Below are 19,946 nucleotides of genomic sequence, written 5' to 3'. Positions count from 1 at the left end.
AACATAGGGGTGCATGTATCTTTTCAAATTGGTATTTTCATATTCTTTGGGTCAATGTCCAGTAGTGGAACTAATGGATCTTATGGTAGTTCTATTTTTTTTTTTTTTAGAGATGGGGGGGGGGGCAGAAGGAAAGAGAGAGAGAGAGAGAGAGAGAGAGAGAGAGAGGATATCAAGCAGGCTTTGTATCCGTACAGAGTGTGTGGGGCTCAATCCTACAACCCTGGGATCATGACCTAAGCCGAAATCAAGAGTCAACTGACTGAGCCACTCAAGCACCCCACAACTTTTAATTTTTTAAGAAACCTCCATATATACTGTCTTCAACAGTGGCTGCACCAGTTTGCATTTCCACCAATAGCTCATGAAGGTCCCTTTTTCTCCACATCAGCAGCAGTACTTACTGTTTCTTTAGTTTTTGTTTTTAGCCATCCTAACATGATTTTTCCTTTTGTTTTCTTATGTCATGAGACATATCTAGAAAAATGTTGCTACAACCAATGCCAGAGAAATTATTACCTGTTCTCTCTTTTAGGAACTTTATGGTTTTATGTCTTACATTTAGGTCTTTAATCTATTTTGAGTTTACCTTTGTGTTTGGTGTAAGAAAGTGGTTTGCATGTAGCTTTCCAGTTTTCCCAGCACCATTGGTGAAGTTTTTCCCATTTTTTCCCAGTGCATATTTTTGCTTCTTTTTGTCAAAGAGTTATTGAATCATGTGTTTATTTCTGGGCTCTTTATTCTGTTCCATTGATCTAGGTGTCTGCTTTTCTTCTAGTACCCTATGGTTTTGATTAGTAGCTAGCTTTTTAATGTAACTTGAAGTCTGGAATTGTAATATCTCTGATTTTGTTCTTTTTCAAGATTCTTTGGCTATTTGGGTTTTTTTATTTTTGTGGTTCCTTACAAATTTTAGGATTGCTTGTTTTAGTTTTGTGAAAAATGCTGTTGGTATTTTGATAGGTATTGCATTAAATGTGTAGATTGCTTTGGGTACTATAGACATCTTAACAATATTTGTTCTTTCAGGCAATGAGCATGGTATATCTTTCAATTTGTTTGTGTCATCTTCAATTTCTTTCACCATTGTTTTATAGTTTTCAGAGTACAGGTCTTTTACTTCTTTGGTTAAGTTTTTTCCTAGGTATTTTATTTATTTATTTATTTTGGTGTAATTGTAAATGGGTTTCTTTTCTTTTCTTTTAATGCTTTTTTTTACATTTATTTATTTTTGAGTAACAGAGTGAGACAAAGTGTGAGCGGGGGAGGGGCAGAGAGAGAAGGAGACACAGAATCTGAAGCAGGCTCCAGGCTCTGAGCAAGCTGTCAGCACAGAGCCTGATGCAGGGCTCAAACCCATGAACTGTGAGATCATGACCAGAGCTAAAGTCCAATGCTCAACTGACTGAGCCACCCAGGTGCCCCTAAATGGGTTTGTTTTCTTAATTTCTCTTTCTACTGCTTCATTATTGGTATATAGAAATGCAACAGAGTCCTGTGCATTGATTTTGTATCCTGTTTTCTTACTGAATTCATTTATCAGTTCTAGTAGTTTTTTGGTGGAGTCTTTAGGGTTTTCTCTATATAGTATGTCATCTGCAAGTAGCAAGTTTTACTTCTTCTTTACCAATTTAGATTCTTTTTATTCCTTTTTCTTGTCTGATTGCTATGGATAGGACTGCTAGTACTATGTTGAATAAAAGTGGTGAGAATGGACATCCTTGTCTTATTCCTGACCTTAGGGGAAAAGCTCTCAGTTTATCTCCATTGACTATGATGTTAGCTGTCAGTTTTTCATATATGACCTTTATTTTATCGAGGTATGTTCCTTTTACACCTACCTTGTTGAGGGTTTTTATCATGAATGAATATTATACTTTGTCAAATAGATGCTTTTTCTACATTTATTAAAATGATTATATGATTTTTATCCTTTCTTTTGTTAATGTGATATAACATATTGATTGCTTTGCACTACCCTTGTATCTCAGGGGAAAAAATCCCACTTGATCATGGTGAATAATTATTTAAATGTATTTTTGGGTTTGGTTTGCTAATATTTTGTTGAGGGTTTTTGCATCTATGTTCATCAGAGATATTGGCCTAGTTTTCTTTTTTTAATGTCTTTATTTGGTATTGGTATCAGAGTAATGCTGACCTCATAGAACGAATATGGAAGCTTTTTTCCTCTTCTGTTTCTTGGAAAATTTTGAGAATAGGTATTAACTCTTCTTTAAATGTTTGGTAGAATTCACCTGTGAAGTCATCTGGTTCTTGACTTTTGTTTGTTGGGTTTTTTTGTTTTTGTTTTTGTTTTTTTGATTATCAATTCAATTTCATTGCTGGTAATTTATCAGTTCAAATTTTCCTCTGGTTTCAGTTTTGGTGGCTTATATGTTTCTAAGAATTTATACATTTATTCTAGGTTGTCCAATATTTTGACATAATTTTTCATAATATTTGTTTATAATTCTTTGTATTTCTGTAGTGTCATTTGCTGTTTCTCCTCTTGCTTTTGTGATTTTGTTTATTTGAGTCCTCTTTTTTTGAGTCTAACTGAAGTTGTATCCATATTATTGATCTTTTCAAAGACCCAGTCTCTATTTTTTTAGTTTCTATTTTGTTTATTTCTGCTCTAATCTGTATTATTTTCTTCCTTCTCCTGGGTTTATGTCTTATTTATTCCTATTTTGATGTAATATTAGTTGTTTGAGCTTTTTTCTTGCTTCTTGAGATAGACCTGTATTGCTATAAACTTCCCTTTTGGAACCACTTTTGCTGCATCTCAAAGGTTTGAACCACTGTGTTTTCATTTTCATTTGTCTCCATATATTTTTTGATTTCCTGTGTGGCATCTTGGTTGACTCATTTATAGTTTAGTATCATGCTATTTAATCTTAATGCATTTATGTTCTTTCCAGGTTTTTCTTGAGGTTGATTTCTACTTTCATAGCATTGTGGTAAGAAAAGATGTATGGCGTGACTTCAATCTTTTTGAATTTGTTGAGACTTATTTTGTGGCCTGACATATGATCTATTCTGGAGAATGTTCAGTGTGCACTTGAAAAGAATGTGTATTCTGCTATTGTAGGACAGAATGTTCTGATATATCTGTAAAATCCATCTCATCCAATGTGTCATTAAAGCCAGTTTCCTTATTGATTTTCTATTTGGATGATCTAGCCATTGAGGTAAATAGGGTGTTAAAGTCCCTTACTATTATTGTATTATTGTATTGTATCAATTAGTTCTTTTATGTTTGTTATTAGCTGTTTTACCCATTTGGGTGCTTTCATGTTTGGTGCTTAAATAATTACATTGTTATATCTTCTTGCTGGATTGTTCTCCTTATGATTACATAGTATCCTTTGTCTGTTTTTGTTTTGAAGTCTGTTTTGTCTGATATAAGTATTGCTACTGCAGTTTTTTCACAGCCATTTGCATGATCAATGTTTCTCCATCCGCTTACTTTCAATCTTCAGGTGTCTTCAGGCCTGAAATGAGTCTCTTGTGGGCATCATATAGATGGGCCTTGTTTTTAACCTTTCCATCACCCTGTGTTTTTTGATTAGAGTATTTAGTCTATTTACATTTGAAGTAATTATTAATAGGTGTGCATTTATTGTCATTTTGTTACCCGTTTGTGTTTTTTTTGTAGCTCTTCTCTGTTTCTTTATTCTCTTACTCTCTTCTCTCAGTTTTCTGGCTTTCTTTAGTGATGTACTTGTATTCCTTTCTCTTTATTTTTTGTGTATCTATTACTGCTTTTGATTTGTAGTTACCATTAGGTTTGTATATAACATCTCCTGCATATAGCAGTGTATATTAAGTTGATGGTCGCTTAAGTTTGAACCCATTCTCTACTCCTCTACCCTCCATGTTTTAGGTATATGATGTCATACTTTATACCCTTTTACTTGTGAATCTCTTGACTGATTTTTAGGGCTGGTTTTGTTGTCATGAACCCCTTTAACTTTTGTTTGTTACTGGGGGAACTCTATCTCTCCTCTGTTCTGAATGATAGCCTTGATGGATACAGTATTCTTGGCTGCAAGGTTTTTTTCCTTTTAGTACTTTGAATATATCATGCCATTCACTTCTGGCCTGCAAATTTTCTGCTGAAACATCAGCTGACAGACTTATAAGTGTTGCCTTCTATGTAACTATCTTCTTTTCTGCTTGTAAAATTCTCTCTTTATCACTACATGTTGCCATTGTAATTAGTATGTGTCTTGGTGTGAACTTCCTTTGGTTGATTTTGTTGGGGAATCTCTGCTTCCTGGAACTGGATTTTTGTTTCTTCCCCCAGATTCAGGAAGTTTTCAACTATTATTTCTTGAAATAAATTTTCTGCCTCCTTTTCTCTCTCTTCTCCTTCTGAGATCCCTATAATGTGAATGTTATTAAACTTGATGTAGTTACTGAATTCCCTAAATCTGTTGTCATGTTGCATAATTTCTTTTCTCTCATCTTCTCAGCTTGATTACTTCCCATTATTCTGTCCTTAAGGCTGCTGATTTGTTGTTCTACTTTCTCTAGTCTGCTATTTATTCCATTTAGGGTTTTTAAAGTGTCATTTATTGTGTTCTTCATCTCTGATAGTTTCCTTTTTATCTTTTTGTTAAGGGTCTCGCTGAGATCCTCCACCCTTTTCTCAAGACCAGTGAGTATCTTTACGATCATTAACTTCTCTATCAGGCATATTACTTATCTCTATTTCACTTAGGTCTCTTTCTGTGGTTTTGTCCTATTATTACATTTGAGATATATCCCTCTATCTCATTTTTTCTAATTCTTTGTGTCAGGAAAGTCAGCTGCATCTCCTGCTCTTGAAAGTAATGGCTTTTTGAAGAAGAGGTCCTGTAGTGTCCTGCAGTGTCATGCCCTCTGCTCACTAGAACCTGGTGCTTCATGGGTGTCTCCTATGTGTATTGTGTTGCATGTGCCCTGCTGTTGAGTCTTGGCCACTTTTTCCTACATTCCAATCTTCTGCAGTGGCTCTCTTTGCCTGTTGTGGGTAGCCTTGTGTCTCTGGGGTGTTAGTGGATCAATCTGTGTCTGCTTTGGGCTGCATTTGGTCAGACCAGGTATTTGCCAGAGATGCAGCGGCACCTAAGTACAGGAAACTGTGTGGTCTCCTGAGAAGCTATCCTTGGTGGGTGGAGCCTGCAATCAGACCAAATGTCCTCCCCCAGCCCACTGCTGGGACCACAGGGGACTGCTGTGTGGTAAACTTCCTCTAGCCCCAGGGCACTTTGAAGTGGTCCTGGCCCTGTTGCGGCTGTTTGCACACTGTCAGGCTTGTGCCTGGTTTGTGCCTCCAAGAACATCTTGGAGGGAGTGGGGCACACAGTGCCTGCAAAGTTTGTGTGCCAGTGACAAGAGACATGTCACTGCCACTAGGACCAGGCTGGTAGGGTGGGTTGTGTAGTTTTAATGAGGTGTGTGCAGGTCTTCCACGGGAGGGGCTCAGCAGCACCACTGGGACTGAGGCTCTGCGAAGTGCACAGGACCAGAGATGCAGTGTTGGCAGAGTCTGCACTGGTCTACAACCATCAAAAAATAAATGAAAACAGAAACAATAACAAAAAATAGCAGCCTTGGGGAAGGAGAAGAATCTGAATTCCAGAGTTATCACATTATTGGATTCAAGTATCTAGTGTTCAACAACAACAAATCACAAGTCATAAAAAGAAACAAGAAAATATGGCGCATTCAAAAGAAATCAACAGAATTTTTCCCTGAAAAAGACTTAATGGTGGATCCACTAGACAGAGTTTAGAACAACTGTCTAAAGGTGTTAAGAGAATTAAAGGAAGATGTGAAGTCAAGAAAGCAAAGTATGAACAAGATGGAAATATCAAAAATGAGATAGAAAACCTAAAAGAAAGCAAAAAGAAATGATGGAGATGAAACTTACAATAACTAAATTGCTATAAAATGATTAGTCTTTGCAAAAATACCAAAAATCTTAAGCTCTGTTCTTTTTTACTCCCTCATAAATATAGAATGCTGACTGCATCCATGTTCAAAATACTTAATATTCTCAAAAATATTGAAATATTTACAAAGTTGACTATGAGTTTAGCATAAAGAAAGTTTCAGAAATTTTCACAGGATAAATTCTTGAAAGTATGCTTTCTAATTATTATGGAAATGAGCAAGAAATTAATAACAGACAAATAGAAAGTGACCAAATACTTGGAAATTAAGCAATATACTTTTATATAGCCAATTGGTCAAAAAAGGAATCAGAAAGGAATTAGAGAAAATTTTAAACTATATGATAATAAAATGTAGCATATCAAAATTTATAGAAAATTTATATAATATATGCTTTAGAAAAGACAAAAGCTAAAAATTATTTAAGTCAGTGCTGTCCAAGATGGTAGTCACTAATCACCTATAGCTATCAAGCACTTGAAATGTGGCTAGTGTAGCTGAGGAACTGAATATTTAATTTTTAATTTAATATTTATTAATTTAAATTTAAATGTGTATATCCCCATGTAGCTAGTGGCTATTGTATTGGATAGTACAGACCTAACTAATCTTATTAGTAATGTAACAACAACAACACAAAAGGTAAGCTACATCTAAATATATTTGATAGATTATTGAAATAGAATTTAACTACAAAAAGGGTCACTTTTTGGGGGTGTATATAGTTTGATAAATTTGACAAACACATATAGCAATGCAGCTACCACTACAATTAAGATATAAAATATTTCCAGTATCCTAAATTGTTTTCTCTTGACATTTTGTAGTCAGCCACTTCTCACCATTAGCCCTTAAAACCACTGATCAGATTTCTGTCTCTGTAATTCAGATAGTTCCAGAATTATAGAACTAGAATCATAGAGTATCTAAATATTATATCTGGCTTCTTTCACTTAGCATAATATTTCTAAGACTCAATCGTGTTTTGTTTTGTTTTGTTTTTTTTACATACGACTAGTTTATTCCATTGTATGTATATACCACAATTTGTTAAAACATTTACTAGTTGATAGACATTGGAATCTCCAGGTTTGAGCATTAACATACAATATATTTAATAGATAAAATTCAGTTCACTTGAAAGATCAAAATAATTTCACCAAAAATCCCACTGAATTCTCAATTTATTAATCTGAGAATATATTTTGCTTAATTATTATTCATAAACAAATAGACCACTAGGTTCCAGAGTATAAAATGGTTTACGTAAAGTCTAAAATTGCTTCTGTTGCTAATTTGAAACAAGACAATGTCTTGGGCTTGTATAAAACAGCTTGGGATTTTTCAGGGTTGCCCTAGGACAGTGAACTGCTAATGATCCTGTTAAAATTTTCACTTATTTTTCTAAATCACTTATGATACTCCTCTGGGATACTTTCACTTCAGCTTTTATCTGAAGTAGAATACAATGGTGTCTTTTATTGACAATAGTTGGTACTTTTGGAACCTTGATCCCCAAAGAAGAGGTTTCCCCCCAACTTTGTTTTGTTTCAATATAACACTTGAGTCTGTAGTAAGTAGAAAATGATAAAACTGCAGCATTTCATAAGTGTACAGATAGCAATATGGAGTCTTTCTTGGAACAGTTGCTTATCTTTCATTAAATGATGCCATGAGTTGTTTCGGTTGCCATATTTTATTTTATTTTAAAGTATAAGTACCTATTTTGAGGTTTTGAATGACAGCGGTCATAACAACAAAATTTCACAAAATGCAGCTTGTCTGGAATAGAAGATGGATGTCCATTAAAACTGTTAATACCTGAGTTCTGACCTTCAAAGTAAGTATGAATTTGAGGGAATGTGGGAATTCTTTACGGAAGTATCATATGTACATGGTCGCTCCCACAAAAATCAATGATAGTAAATAGATAATAGTATTTGTCCAGTTTAGATAATAAATTATGATCATAAAAGAGTAAAGTCATAGGGCACCTGGGTGGCTTAGTCAGTTAAGTGTCCAACTTCGGCTCAGGTCATGATCTCATGGTTTGTGGGTTTGAGCCCCAAGTAGGGCTCTGTGCTGACAGCTCACAGCCTAGAGTCTGCTTTAGATTCTGTGTTTCCCTCTCTGCCCCTCCTCTGCTTGTGCTCTCTCTCTCTCTGAAAAATAAACATTAAAAAATAAAAAATAAAAAAGAGTAAAATCATAATTAATTATGTTAAAATACATTTCTGCCATGCATACATAAAGGAACAATAGACACAATAAATCCAAGGAGGTAAGACAACTACAATTTTAACTTAATTTCAAAATCAGAAATTAAGTCAAATGCACAAGTCCAATTCAAGAAGTTGAGTTTGACTACTACATTTATGACTACTACAGTTACAAATTTTTTTTAATAGTAGTGTCATTTTATGGTTGTGTATTAACAAATGTTGTAATCTATTTTATTTATATATAGTTGCAACTAACCTTCATTTTCTCTGCTTCTCTTTATTAATTATTGCCCTGGGTAAAGTGATGTGGAAAAAATACTGAGCAATCCTTCTTTAAAATTTGAAATAATATAGTTCTAGAACATTCTGTTAGACCCATACAATAATAGAAATTGTATGAATAACTGTGAGCATACCGTTTCAAGTCAGAAATAGAGCAAAGATGGGAGTTATAACAAGGAGATAAATATATTTTTTTACAATAAAAGTTTGTGATCACTTAGTAGCTAAAGACTGCAAGTCTTTAATTGCTGTTAAAAATATTGAAGCTATTCCCTAATATCTGCTTTAGAAAATCACATTAATCATGGAACATCTTACTTTTATTTTTTCCCCAAACAAGAAAAATTAATAAACAAATAGCAGTATTAATAAGACAAATAAAAAAGAATAAAAATAACATGCTTTAGTAAAGAATGCTTTAGTAAACCATTTCTTTTAAAAGTCTTCAAGTAATACATATAATGAAATATACTGGCATGTTTAATATAAAAGAGGATAGTGTAACATGGAAATAAGTAGAATTGCTATACATAGAAAGGACAGGTAGTAATATGTTGGAAAGGGGGATTTTACTCTACTAGTCAAGATTCTTTTGGCTTATTTAAGAATGAAATTGACATGTGACAGATTAACAGGAGAAAATCAAATTAATTACATATTTATGGGTGGCTCCATAGGATATGAGAATTCTCAGCAGTCAGGCAATTGAGGCTTACATGCCATTCTGAGCTAAGAAGAAGGGTATACCAGGGGCTGGGACTTTGAAGAGAAGGAAGACAATTCAAAGGAAAATGAAAAAGAGTAAGTATTTGGTAAACAAATGTTTGCTGGGCCATACAGAAACAATGAGACGTACAGAAGAATTTTATCAAACAGACTTTGCTAACTTCCTCCCTCTCTACCACATCTAACTCATATTACACTGTAGTTATCTATGGTGATAGTTCCCTTTTTGGAGCAGGTCTTCTGTCTAAATGCTTTTAGGCATTTGAAGAGGAGGTAAAAAGAAAAACATTGTGAGTCTTCCATTTCTTAAAAATAATCTGCTTAAATCAATCATTGAGCCAAAGAGACAATTTTGAGGTGGCACATTTTACTTCCCTATAATAATTTCTGGATTATTCAACAATTTTACAAAGAATATTGAGAAAATAAAACAAAGAAACAGCAACCCAGATTATGTAGACACGTGTAGGAATACACTTCAAAAAAATTGAAAAAAAGACACAATATTTTTTATTAAAATATGTTGTCTGTTTTTGTCATGTGCTGCATTGTTTTCTTTATTATATATACTGAAAAAACAACTGTACATTTTAATATAGCAGAGCCAGTCAAGAAAATTTATAATAATAATTATATACTTTCAGTGCACAAAAATTTCACTTTAATTAATGTAAATCAGTGCTACTTAGTCATTGGCTACCACAGGAATTGTAATATAATTCTAAATCCTTGTTTTGAAAATCACCATGATACACATTCTAACACACAGAACAGCCTAGTGCATTTGTACAGGTGGAATAAAAATGATAGAAAAATACATTTAAAATAATTCATATTCTTTTATTTAAATTATGCATGCAGAGTTGAGTCCACTCAGGGGGAATGGGTAAAAATGTGTATTAACCAAAGAAAATATCCAAGTTCCAGAGAAAAATTGTGAGAAATATAATAAGGAGGACTAATGGATGGGAAAGAATTTAGAATTGACTGTAGCAGGTAATTATGTGGCATCTCCAATTTCAGACTGGAGAAATCGTTTGCAAATTGGTAAAGAATATATACTTTTTTCTGCTTTATGTAAACACAAATATTTAGTTAATTTATATATATTTAGTTAAACTATAGATTTAGTATATATATTTAGTTTATATATTTATGTTAACTTATATATATTTAAGTTAATTTATATACATTTAGACTAATTTATATATATTTATGTTTTATGTATTTATATATATATTTATATATATATATTTATATATAGATATATATATTATTTATATATATATATATAGGTTTATTTGTCTTATGTACATTTGATAGTCTCATAAAAGAGAAATGAAAAACCAGTCGATGGAAATAGATTTCATTCTCCAAGGATTGACAGATGACCCACAATTGCAAATTGTGGTTTTCATGTTTCTATTTCTTAATTACATATTGAGCTTGTTGGGGAACTTAATCATTATCCTCCTTACCCTGCTAGATCCTCGCCTCAAGCCAACAATGCATTTTTTTCTCCATAATTTCTCATTTTTGGAAATCATATTCACAACAGTATGTATTCCCAGATACTTGATAACCATTGTGGCTAGAGAAAAAACCATCTCATATAACAATTGTGCAGCTCAATTATTTTTTATTCTTTTACTGGGAGTTACGGAGTTTTACCTTGGCTGCTATGTCCTACGACCACTATGTTGCCATCTGTAAACCCTTGCATTACCCAATCTTTATGAACAGCAAAGTGTGCTATCAACTTGTACTTTCCTCTTGGGTAACTGGATTCCTAATCATCTTTCCACCATTGGTCATGGGACTCAAGCTGGATTTTTGTGCTTCCAAAATAATTGATCACTTTATGTGTGAAATTCCTCCTATCCTGCAGATATCCTGCACAGATACACATGTCCTAGAATTGGTGTCTTTTATCTTTGCTGTTGTGACACTTATGATCACATTGGTGTTGGTGATTCTGTCTTACACTTGCATTATTAAGACCATTATTAAATTCCCTTCAGCACAGCAAAGGACCAAAGCTTTTTCCACCTATACTTCCCATATGATTGTTGTCTCCATGACTTATGGGAGTTGCATCTTTATGTATATTAAACCATCTGCCAAAGAAAGAGTGACTTTATCCAAAGGTGTAGCTTTGCTGTATGCCTCAGTTGCCCCTTTACTAAATCCCTTCATTTATACCCTAAGGAACCAGCAGGTAAAAGAAGTCTTCTGGGATATGTTACAAAAGATGTGCTTTTCGTAAAAACAATTGTAATAAATGCTACAAATCATAATCTTATAAAAACAAAAAAATGTTTCATTCACTTCTTGTGACATGTTTTTCTACTTCATTACTTATTATATAGGACATTCTCTTTGTTTCGCCTTTAATTTTTTTTTAAGTTTACTTATTTTTTGAGAGAGAGAGAGCAAGAAGGGGAAGGGCAAAGAGAGAGGGAGAGAGAAAAATCCCAAGAAGGCTCTGCACTGTTAGTGCAGAGCCCTCACAGGGCTTGAACTCACAAATCATGAGATTAATGACCTGAGCAGAAATCAAGAATTTGACACATAACAACTGAGACACCCAGGCACCACTCATATAGGACAGTCTCTTGAAGAATCTTGCAGCTCAGTGCCACCAATACCTTTTATTCTTCCTAATGAAAGCACCCTGCTACAATAACTTATTCCCTCAAGTCTGTAATACAAGCTTTAAGTAACATTTATTTGTTATATATTAGCCTCTAGAAACCATACTTTAAATAAAGTATGTCTTTTATAAGTATAACTTGTTATATGTCATTTGGTAGTTAAATACATATTGTGTATCTCCCTTATTTCAGGCATTGCAAGGGGCTCAGTCCTTACCTTTAAGAAGCTTGCATTGCTTAACGGAGACAAACACAAAACTCCAATATTGCTATACAGTGTATAATTAGTCTTGTAATAAAGGAATATTAAAATACTTTATGGCATATCGTATGGCTTCTAAGTAATTTTGGAGATCTGGGAGGCCTTTTAGGAGAAAGTAATAATTATGTTGAGACTAAAAATACACATAGAGAAAGATGAATGAGGTACAAATATATGCAGATAACATGGAGGTATTAGATAACTACATGCATTTGGAGAATTGGTATATCTAATATTTCAAACAGGATTTGTGAGATATTCAGCCTGGGTTCAGTAAATGTTTCCTTACATACACAATGTAGAATACTGCAAAGAATACATAAAAATTTTGTGCCTAATAATTTCCATATATAAAATAGAAATTTAATCCACAGCTCATAGTTCATTAAATATATGCTATTAGAACTATTTAGCACTCAGTAAAAGATATTGCTTATTTTGAACAATTCAAGAATGTGGTCCAACAAGTGCTTAATATACTGTTATAAAGGTAGAGGTAACAAGTCTAGAGAAGTTGGAGGGACCTGTATGCTAAAATTATATTTTGGACTTAAGCCTGGTATATCAGTAATTTTGAAAGGTTTTGTGTAAGAATCACTTCGGTAGTCTTATAAATATAATTTAAGGTTATCATTCCGGTTCCTACCATCCCTATGTCTGGAATACAACCAATATATGCTATGTTATCCATCTGTTTTCTAAAATTGTTATGAAATAAATTCAGTGTGTTTGATAATAGAGTGTTGTTACCTGATATAAGGTTTATTTGCCAAAATATTTCTGTCAATTCCAGTTTCTTTTCTACCTAGCAAAACTATGTTAGTGAATTCTGACCTGAGGAAATAATGCACAGATTCTTTCCCTTTGGCAACAATAGTGTATCTCTTAATATTAAAAAATTCAGCAAACTTCGAGCCAGGAAGGATACATTTCCTTTGTGTAGGTGTTCCGTCCCTTAGTGTTGATTTAGGGAGGTGATAGAACCATATCTTTCATCTATCTCATTCCTTTTGTTTCATGGTAATTAGGTTAATACTTCCATCTGTTTATAAACCCTGTGTAAATGCATCTGACCCCAATTGTTGGTGGCTGTTTTTAGAATCTGATATACAAGAAAACTTTGGTTTTGGTCCTTTACTAGCAATTCACAGGCAACAGGAAATTCTCATTTGACTTACACATTTGCAAACTATTTTTTTATTTACTACTAAAAGTATGATTACTATTACTTTCATGTAATGATTCTAAGAATCTCCTAAGACTATTAAAAATATTTTTCCAATGATCTACTCTTATCATTCTATTTTCCATTTCTTCTGAAAGCTTTATAATTAGGAATTTCAACCCCTCAGAAAACAAGGTTATTGTTTAGATCATTAAGAGAGTAACCTTATCTGAATCCTTTCATTCACTAATAAGGGTCACATTATTGAAATAGTTTAACTACAGAGATCTTTAAGGAAGTCTGCCCAGAGTACATGAAGTACTAGTCCAAAGACAAACATTTGCCTAAGGAAACAGGAGAAAAAGTTGTATTGAACCCAAGCGAGTATAAAATAGCTGTTCTGCACAACTGTTGTAAGAAATGATCATATCGATGCAGACAGACTCCAGAGGAGGGTCCTACAGGACCAGCCAAGAGGGTCCTTGGCTTCACTCAGGGTAGAAATCAAATGCAAGCCAGGGAAAGTAGCAACAGAGTTTATTGGATGGCGTGAATGACACACAAAGAATAGCAGATGGAGTGTCTGGGAGACTTGGAAAGGAAAGGAGAATGAGTCAATTTGTTATTTTTTTTGGGGGGGGGGGCTAGGGGTTTATATTAGAAGAAGGTCTAGAGTATGCGTTCATTCAGGAATCCAGAGAAAAGCAAATGCCAGGTGAACAATAAATGTTATTCCATAAATTACCAAAGTTAGGGGTATTGATGCCAGTGTCAACTGAGGTTTGTTTGAAGCTAATGTCCTGGACCATGTTTGAATTTGGCTCTTGTTAGGTGTTAACAGGTGTTTGGGCCTAGGACAAAACTCAGATAATGATTAACTTTCTTGCTCCCTTCTTGAAATGGGAACATAGCTTCGTTGGCTTATTCAGAAGCAAAATATGAAACATGAGTAAATGGGACCTAGCAGAAAACCAGGAGAGATGGAGCCTTTCTAACATGGATACCCTTCAGCTTCCCTACTTCATTATCAGTTGCTGCCATACTGACAAGAAATTTGGGGATGCAGGTAGTTGTGAATGAAATTTCTAAAAATGAGAAGTTTTGGAGGAAGAAATACATGGGTGTCTTTGGATGAAAGTCCAGTAGGGTGAGGGTGATTATTAGATTCCCTTACACCCAAATGTAGATTTAAAACAGAGAGAAAAGAAACATGACCACCTGCAATTGTGGATCATTGGTCAGTCCAAGAAGAATAAAGGCTGTCACTGTTGTGTGGTTTCTCACAGCTGACTTTCATGAAGAAGAAGGAGCAGGAGGAGAGGAGGAGGGAAAAAGGAGAATTAAAGAGGAAAGACTATAGAGATACCTACTATCTTAATATCCTCATAAACACGTTGCTACTGACATCCAACTTCCTTCAGTATCATAAGTCAGCAGTTAACAGCCTCTAAAATTTCATTCATATAATTTCTACTCAAAATTTCACTAATTCTATGAAAGTCTCTGAATTTTTTTTCTTTTAATCTAGGCTTTCCTAAAGGATAACCCATAGCACTAATAGAGTCACATAAAAATAAATACAAAGAGAAATACACAAAAAAACCCTATATTTCTGTTTATTACTCTTTGTAATAGACTTTGCTATTCTAGAAGTCAGAGTTCAGTGGACTCTACCTATGGAAATAACACAAACTTGACCTAAACATCTCTAGCCCACACACTGTGCCAAACTACACAATTTTACATTCCCACTAACAAAGCAAAAGGGTTCCAATTACTCCATATCCACATTAAAAAAAAAAACAACTATAGATATTCTAGTGGGTTTGAAGTGGTATCTCATGGTTTTTATTTGCATTTCCATAATGACTAATGATGTTGAGCATCATTGTATGTGTTCATTGGCCATTTCAAAGAATTTGTATTCAAATCCTTGCACATTTCTGATTGGGTTAGTTCTTTATGTTGTTGTTTCTGATTTGAAATAGTTTTTCACATATTCTGGATTCATATATTTTAGAACCTTATATAATTTTCTCCCTTTTTGTAAGTTTTATTTTCACTTTCTTGGTAATATCCTTAGCTGAACAAAAAGTATTTAATTTTGATGAAGCCAAATTTAATCCTTTTGTTGCTTATGCCATATCTAAAAATTCATTTCCAAATCCAAATCCAAGGTCATGAATATATATACACTCTTTTTAAAAGAGTTGGATAGTTTTGCTTTTACATCTAGGTAATAGATATACTTTGAGATAATTTTGTAGTATGTGGGTCAGGGGTTTAATTTTATTCTTCTACCTGTGATTATCTAGTTATCCCAGCACTCTTTGTTGAAAAGGCTATTCTTTCTCCATTGAATGATCTTGGTTAGCCTAGTGAAAAATTAGTGATAGGTGCATAGACTTATTTCTGGACTCATTTTATTCCATGTTTCTATTTATCTGTCCTCATGTCAATATCACACTTTTTTTTGATTACTGTAGCTTTGTGGTATGCTTTGATGTTGGGAAGTGTGAGTGTCCCCACTTTTTTCTTCTTTTTCAGGATGGTTTTAGGTATTCAAGTTTCCTTGTAATTCTGTTTGAATTTGAGAATCAAGTTTTCCATTTTTGAAAAAAAATAATGGTACTGAATTTGATAGAGATTGATTTAAATCTGTAAATTGTTTTGGGTGATACCTTAACAGTATTTTGTCTGATGAACTATGAACATGGAATGCCTGATGCTTTCTGTTTTAGAAGATAATTAATTATTATTTTTTTAAATTTATTTATTTTTGAGACAGAGAGAGACAGAGCATGAATGGGGGAGGGGCAGAGGGAGAGGGAGACACAGAATCGGAAGCAGGCTCCAGGCTCTGAGCCATCAACCCAGAGCCCAACGCGGGGCTCGAACTCACAGAGCGCGAGATGGTGACCTGAGCTGAAGTCGGACGCTTAACCGACTGAGCCACCCAGGCGCCCCAGAAGATAATTAATTATTAAGTGAGTTTTTAATACGTATAAGCCTTTTCAGATTATTCTTGTGTGAATTTTGGCAAATCCTTTCTTTCAAGGAATGGTCACTTTCATTTAGGTTATCAAATTTATGATCATAGAATTGTTCATAGTGTTTCCTTATTATCCTTTTAATGTCCATGTCATATTATGGAAACTTAGATAACTGATTATAGATTTTTCTTCTTTCCTCATAGATTCACTTAATGCTATAAATTTCCCTCTAAGCACTGCTTTCACCGTATCCCACAAACTTTAACAAGGTGTTATTTCACTTTCATTTAGTTAAAAAATTTTAAATTTCTCTTGAGATTTCTTATTTGATCCATGTATTATTTAGAAGTGTTATTTAATCTTCACATAATTTAGGATTTCTCAGTCATCCTTTTTATAGATTTCTAATTTAATGCCATTGTGGTTTGAGAGCAGTTATTGTATCATTTATTGCCTTCAAAATTTTTAAAGTGTAGTTTATGGACCAGAATGTGATCTGTCTTGGTGAATTTGAGAAGAAAAGGTATTTAGCTGTTGTTGGTTAAAATAGTCTATGGATGTCAATTATATACAGCTCATTGATGGTGTTGTTGAGTTTAACTATGTCCTTACTGATTTTATGCTTGGTGGATCTGTCCATTTTGGATAGAGTTGCTGAAGTTTCTAACTATGATAGTGGGTTCATCTATTTCTCTTCACAATTCTATTATTTTTTCTTTGCACTGTTTGGTGCTTTATTGTTAGGTATATATATGTTAAAGATTATATTGGTATGTTTTTTAATGTTAAATGAACAATGCATTTAAAAAATAACCCTACTTGGTCATGTTATACTATCATTTTTTGTATGTTATTGGATTGAATATTTATATGTTATTTTCAAATTTCTGTATCTCTAATCATAAGCAATATTTTTTGAATTTATTTTTCTTTTAATTCCTTGCCTTTGTTTTTGTGTCATGGTAATGATGGCTTAAGAATGAATTGAGTATTCCCTCCTCTTCAATTTTTTGAAGACTGTGTGTATAGTCGATACTTTTATAAATTTTTGGTACAATTCAAAAGTGAAGCCATCTAAACCTAGGCTGTTTTTGCATTTGGGAACATTTCTAACTACAAATCATTTACTTTAATAGTTACATAGTACTCCATTTATAAATTTCTTCTGGGTGCTTTGGAAGTTTATGTTTTTCAAGGATTTTATCCATTTCATATAAATGATCTACTTTTGCCATAAACTTGTTCATTATTCTTTCAAAGTCCATAGGATCAGTACTGAAGTCATCTTATGTTAAAATCAGTAATTTGTACCTTCTATTTTTCCCTGATGAATCTAACTAGAGATATATCAATTATATTTATCTTCTAAAGATTTGACTTTTGTCTTCATTGGTTTTTGCTATTGCTTTCTGTTTTCTCTCTCAGATAATTCTTCTTTAGTAATTCAGTGGATACAGGATAGTATTCAGCAATTACTGCTGAAACAATTGGATATCCAAATACTATCAAATGAACTTCAATCTGTGTCTCAAGTATACTAAGAGATTAATCCAGGTCCCATGAACTAAGTACAAGTTGATATAAGTTGGTAGCACATTTTGCTGGGCATAATCACCAGGTGATGCAGTGGGCTGCAGACTACAGCAAATTAGTGATAGGACATATGAACATACGATTCTGAGGCTTCCAAAAAGATGAAGAAAAAAATAATCAAGTTGCACCAACACTCTAGGAAAATGTTTAGTCTTCAATCATGGGAATTATCAGGAATTTAGAAATATAAATCAGTGTGAATGAGATTTCCAAAAAGGGAGAAATTTTGGCTGAAGAAATACATTAAAATATTTAAGTAGGGATTATACATTATACATCATGTTCAACATTGTACCTTAGAAATCAAAAGGGAAAAATAACAATTTGCAGTGAAGTTTCATCTGTCAATCCATTCCAAATGAACTCTGTCTCCATTATTGATTGCTATTTCCCTAATTTTATGTGTCTTATCAAAACTACACAAATAAAAATGGTTAAACTAAGCTTACTAAACTGTAACGTTATTACAAGGTGAGTTTTTAAAAATGCTGACAACAAAGAAAGACAGTTTTTTCAGAATCTGATCTACGAGCAGGTATTTTTTTTTCTGCATGAAACGATAAAGTTATATGACAGATCAGCTTAGAGATGACCATACCTGAGAGATATTCTCTCTTTATGAACTTGTATACTTCCTGTTTGCCAAAATGAAATTTATCTGATTATTTTCAAAGTTTGTAGTTGGTGTGTATAACTCTGAATTTGGATGAGGAATGGTTTGATGAGATAACATTCTGATATAGGGGATTTGGATACATTCCTACAGTTGTTGCCATTGGAATAATTTGTGTAAATGAAGAATAATATATAATAGACTGCTTCACAATTATGTGAATGTAAAAGAAATGTCCAGGAAAAACAATCTTTTCATTTATATATGTCTATCTTATTAACATGATTTTGACAATAAATCTCATTTTTTCTTAGAATTTTCCTATAAATATTTCTACATATAACTGGGAGCAACTTTTATTTGTCCTTATATGTTTTTATTTATGCATATGCCTTTTTAATAATAACATGTTTTAGGGGCACCTGGATGGTCAATCCGTTAAGCGGCCAACTTCGGCTCAGGTCATGATCTCATGGTTCATCCAACTTCAGTGTTACAGACACCAACTATCTCCTACACACATTGTATAAAAATTAAAGAAGTTTACATTACAAAACGATTAAAAGTCAAGCCTATGAATGTATTATTTATTCATGTTAGATATTGTGAATATAAGATAACCTTTAAAAGTAAATGATTTTTTTTCAACATTTATTTATTTTTGAGACAGAGAGAGACAGAGCATGAATGGGGGATGGTCAGAGAGAGGGAGACACAGAATCTGAAACAGGCTCCAGGCTCTGAGCTGTCAGCACAGAGCCCGATGCGGGGTTCGAACTCACGGACCGCGAGATCATGACCTGAGCCGAAGTCGGCCGCTTAACCGACTGAGCCATCCAGGCACCCCAAAAGTAAATGATTTTTAATACTACATTTTTATATTCCATTTGTCTTCTTTCACCATTTTCCCTATACCAAAAATTAAAAGGTTAGAAAAAATAAGACATTAACGATAAAAATAGAATAAAAGAGGTCAAAACATAACCAACAGGAAATATATTCTCTTAAATTTTAGACATACTAATTCTTTCCATCTTTTTCATTTCTAATTCATTCTGCCAAAAGCATTTAAAAACTCAAACACCTTTCTTAAGATATATACAGAGATTTGTTCAGAAAAGGTAGTAGAGGAAGAGGAAGGCAAACCCCTTCCATCAAAGAACAATCAAAGGAAATTGCACACATCTCCATTTACAACTTTTGCTCAAAATTTAGTTATATGGTCCCAACAAGTTGCAAGGGAGGCTGACTATAGACATAGATAAGTATTCCATTAATACTAGAGGAAGTGGAGAATTCTTGGGTGTTATGAAATATGAATTTAAGATCTAGATCATATCACAAGACTATTTGGGTAAAGACAGCTATCAGAAAAGAAACTGAAGATGTGTAGGATATGTACCAACTAAAATTATCTTTTTTTTTCCTGTCTTTAAGTCCTTATCTATATATTTGGTATTTGAGACATGACAGTGTCAGCTATACTCAAAAAA

At 33.4% G+C, this 19,946-nt stretch overlaps 3 protein-coding genes across 3 annotated transcripts in view; 1 reads left to right on the top strand and 2 right to left on the bottom strand.

Annotated features, from left to right (window-relative positions):
• The window catches only part of LOC106970341 (olfactory receptor 6C1-like), a 164,173-nt gene that overhangs the window by 68,705 nt on the left and 75,522 nt on the right, over nucleotides 1-19,946 (bottom strand). The window lies entirely within an intron of this gene.
• The window catches only part of LOC106970340 (olfactory receptor 6C3-like), a 165,644-nt gene that overhangs the window by 70,290 nt on the left and 75,408 nt on the right, over nucleotides 1-19,946 (bottom strand). The window lies entirely within an intron of this gene.
• Nucleotides 10,484-11,439, top strand: LOC128316410 (olfactory receptor 6C6-like). Its single transcript, XM_053226353.1, is given in 2 exon segments — nucleotides 10,484-10,843; nucleotides 10,845-11,439. Coding segments are annotated over 2 exon segments (927 nt in total). The 5' UTR covers nucleotides 10,484-10,511.

Source organism: Acinonyx jubatus, chromosome B4 (genome assembly GCF_027475565.1).
Source record: "Acinonyx jubatus isolate Ajub_Pintada_27869175 chromosome B4, VMU_Ajub_asm_v1.0, whole genome shotgun sequence".
In the NCBI taxonomy this organism is placed as follows: Eukaryota; Metazoa; Chordata; class Mammalia; order Carnivora; family Felidae; genus Acinonyx; species Acinonyx jubatus.
This window is presented reverse-complemented; position numbering and strand designations above follow the sequence as displayed.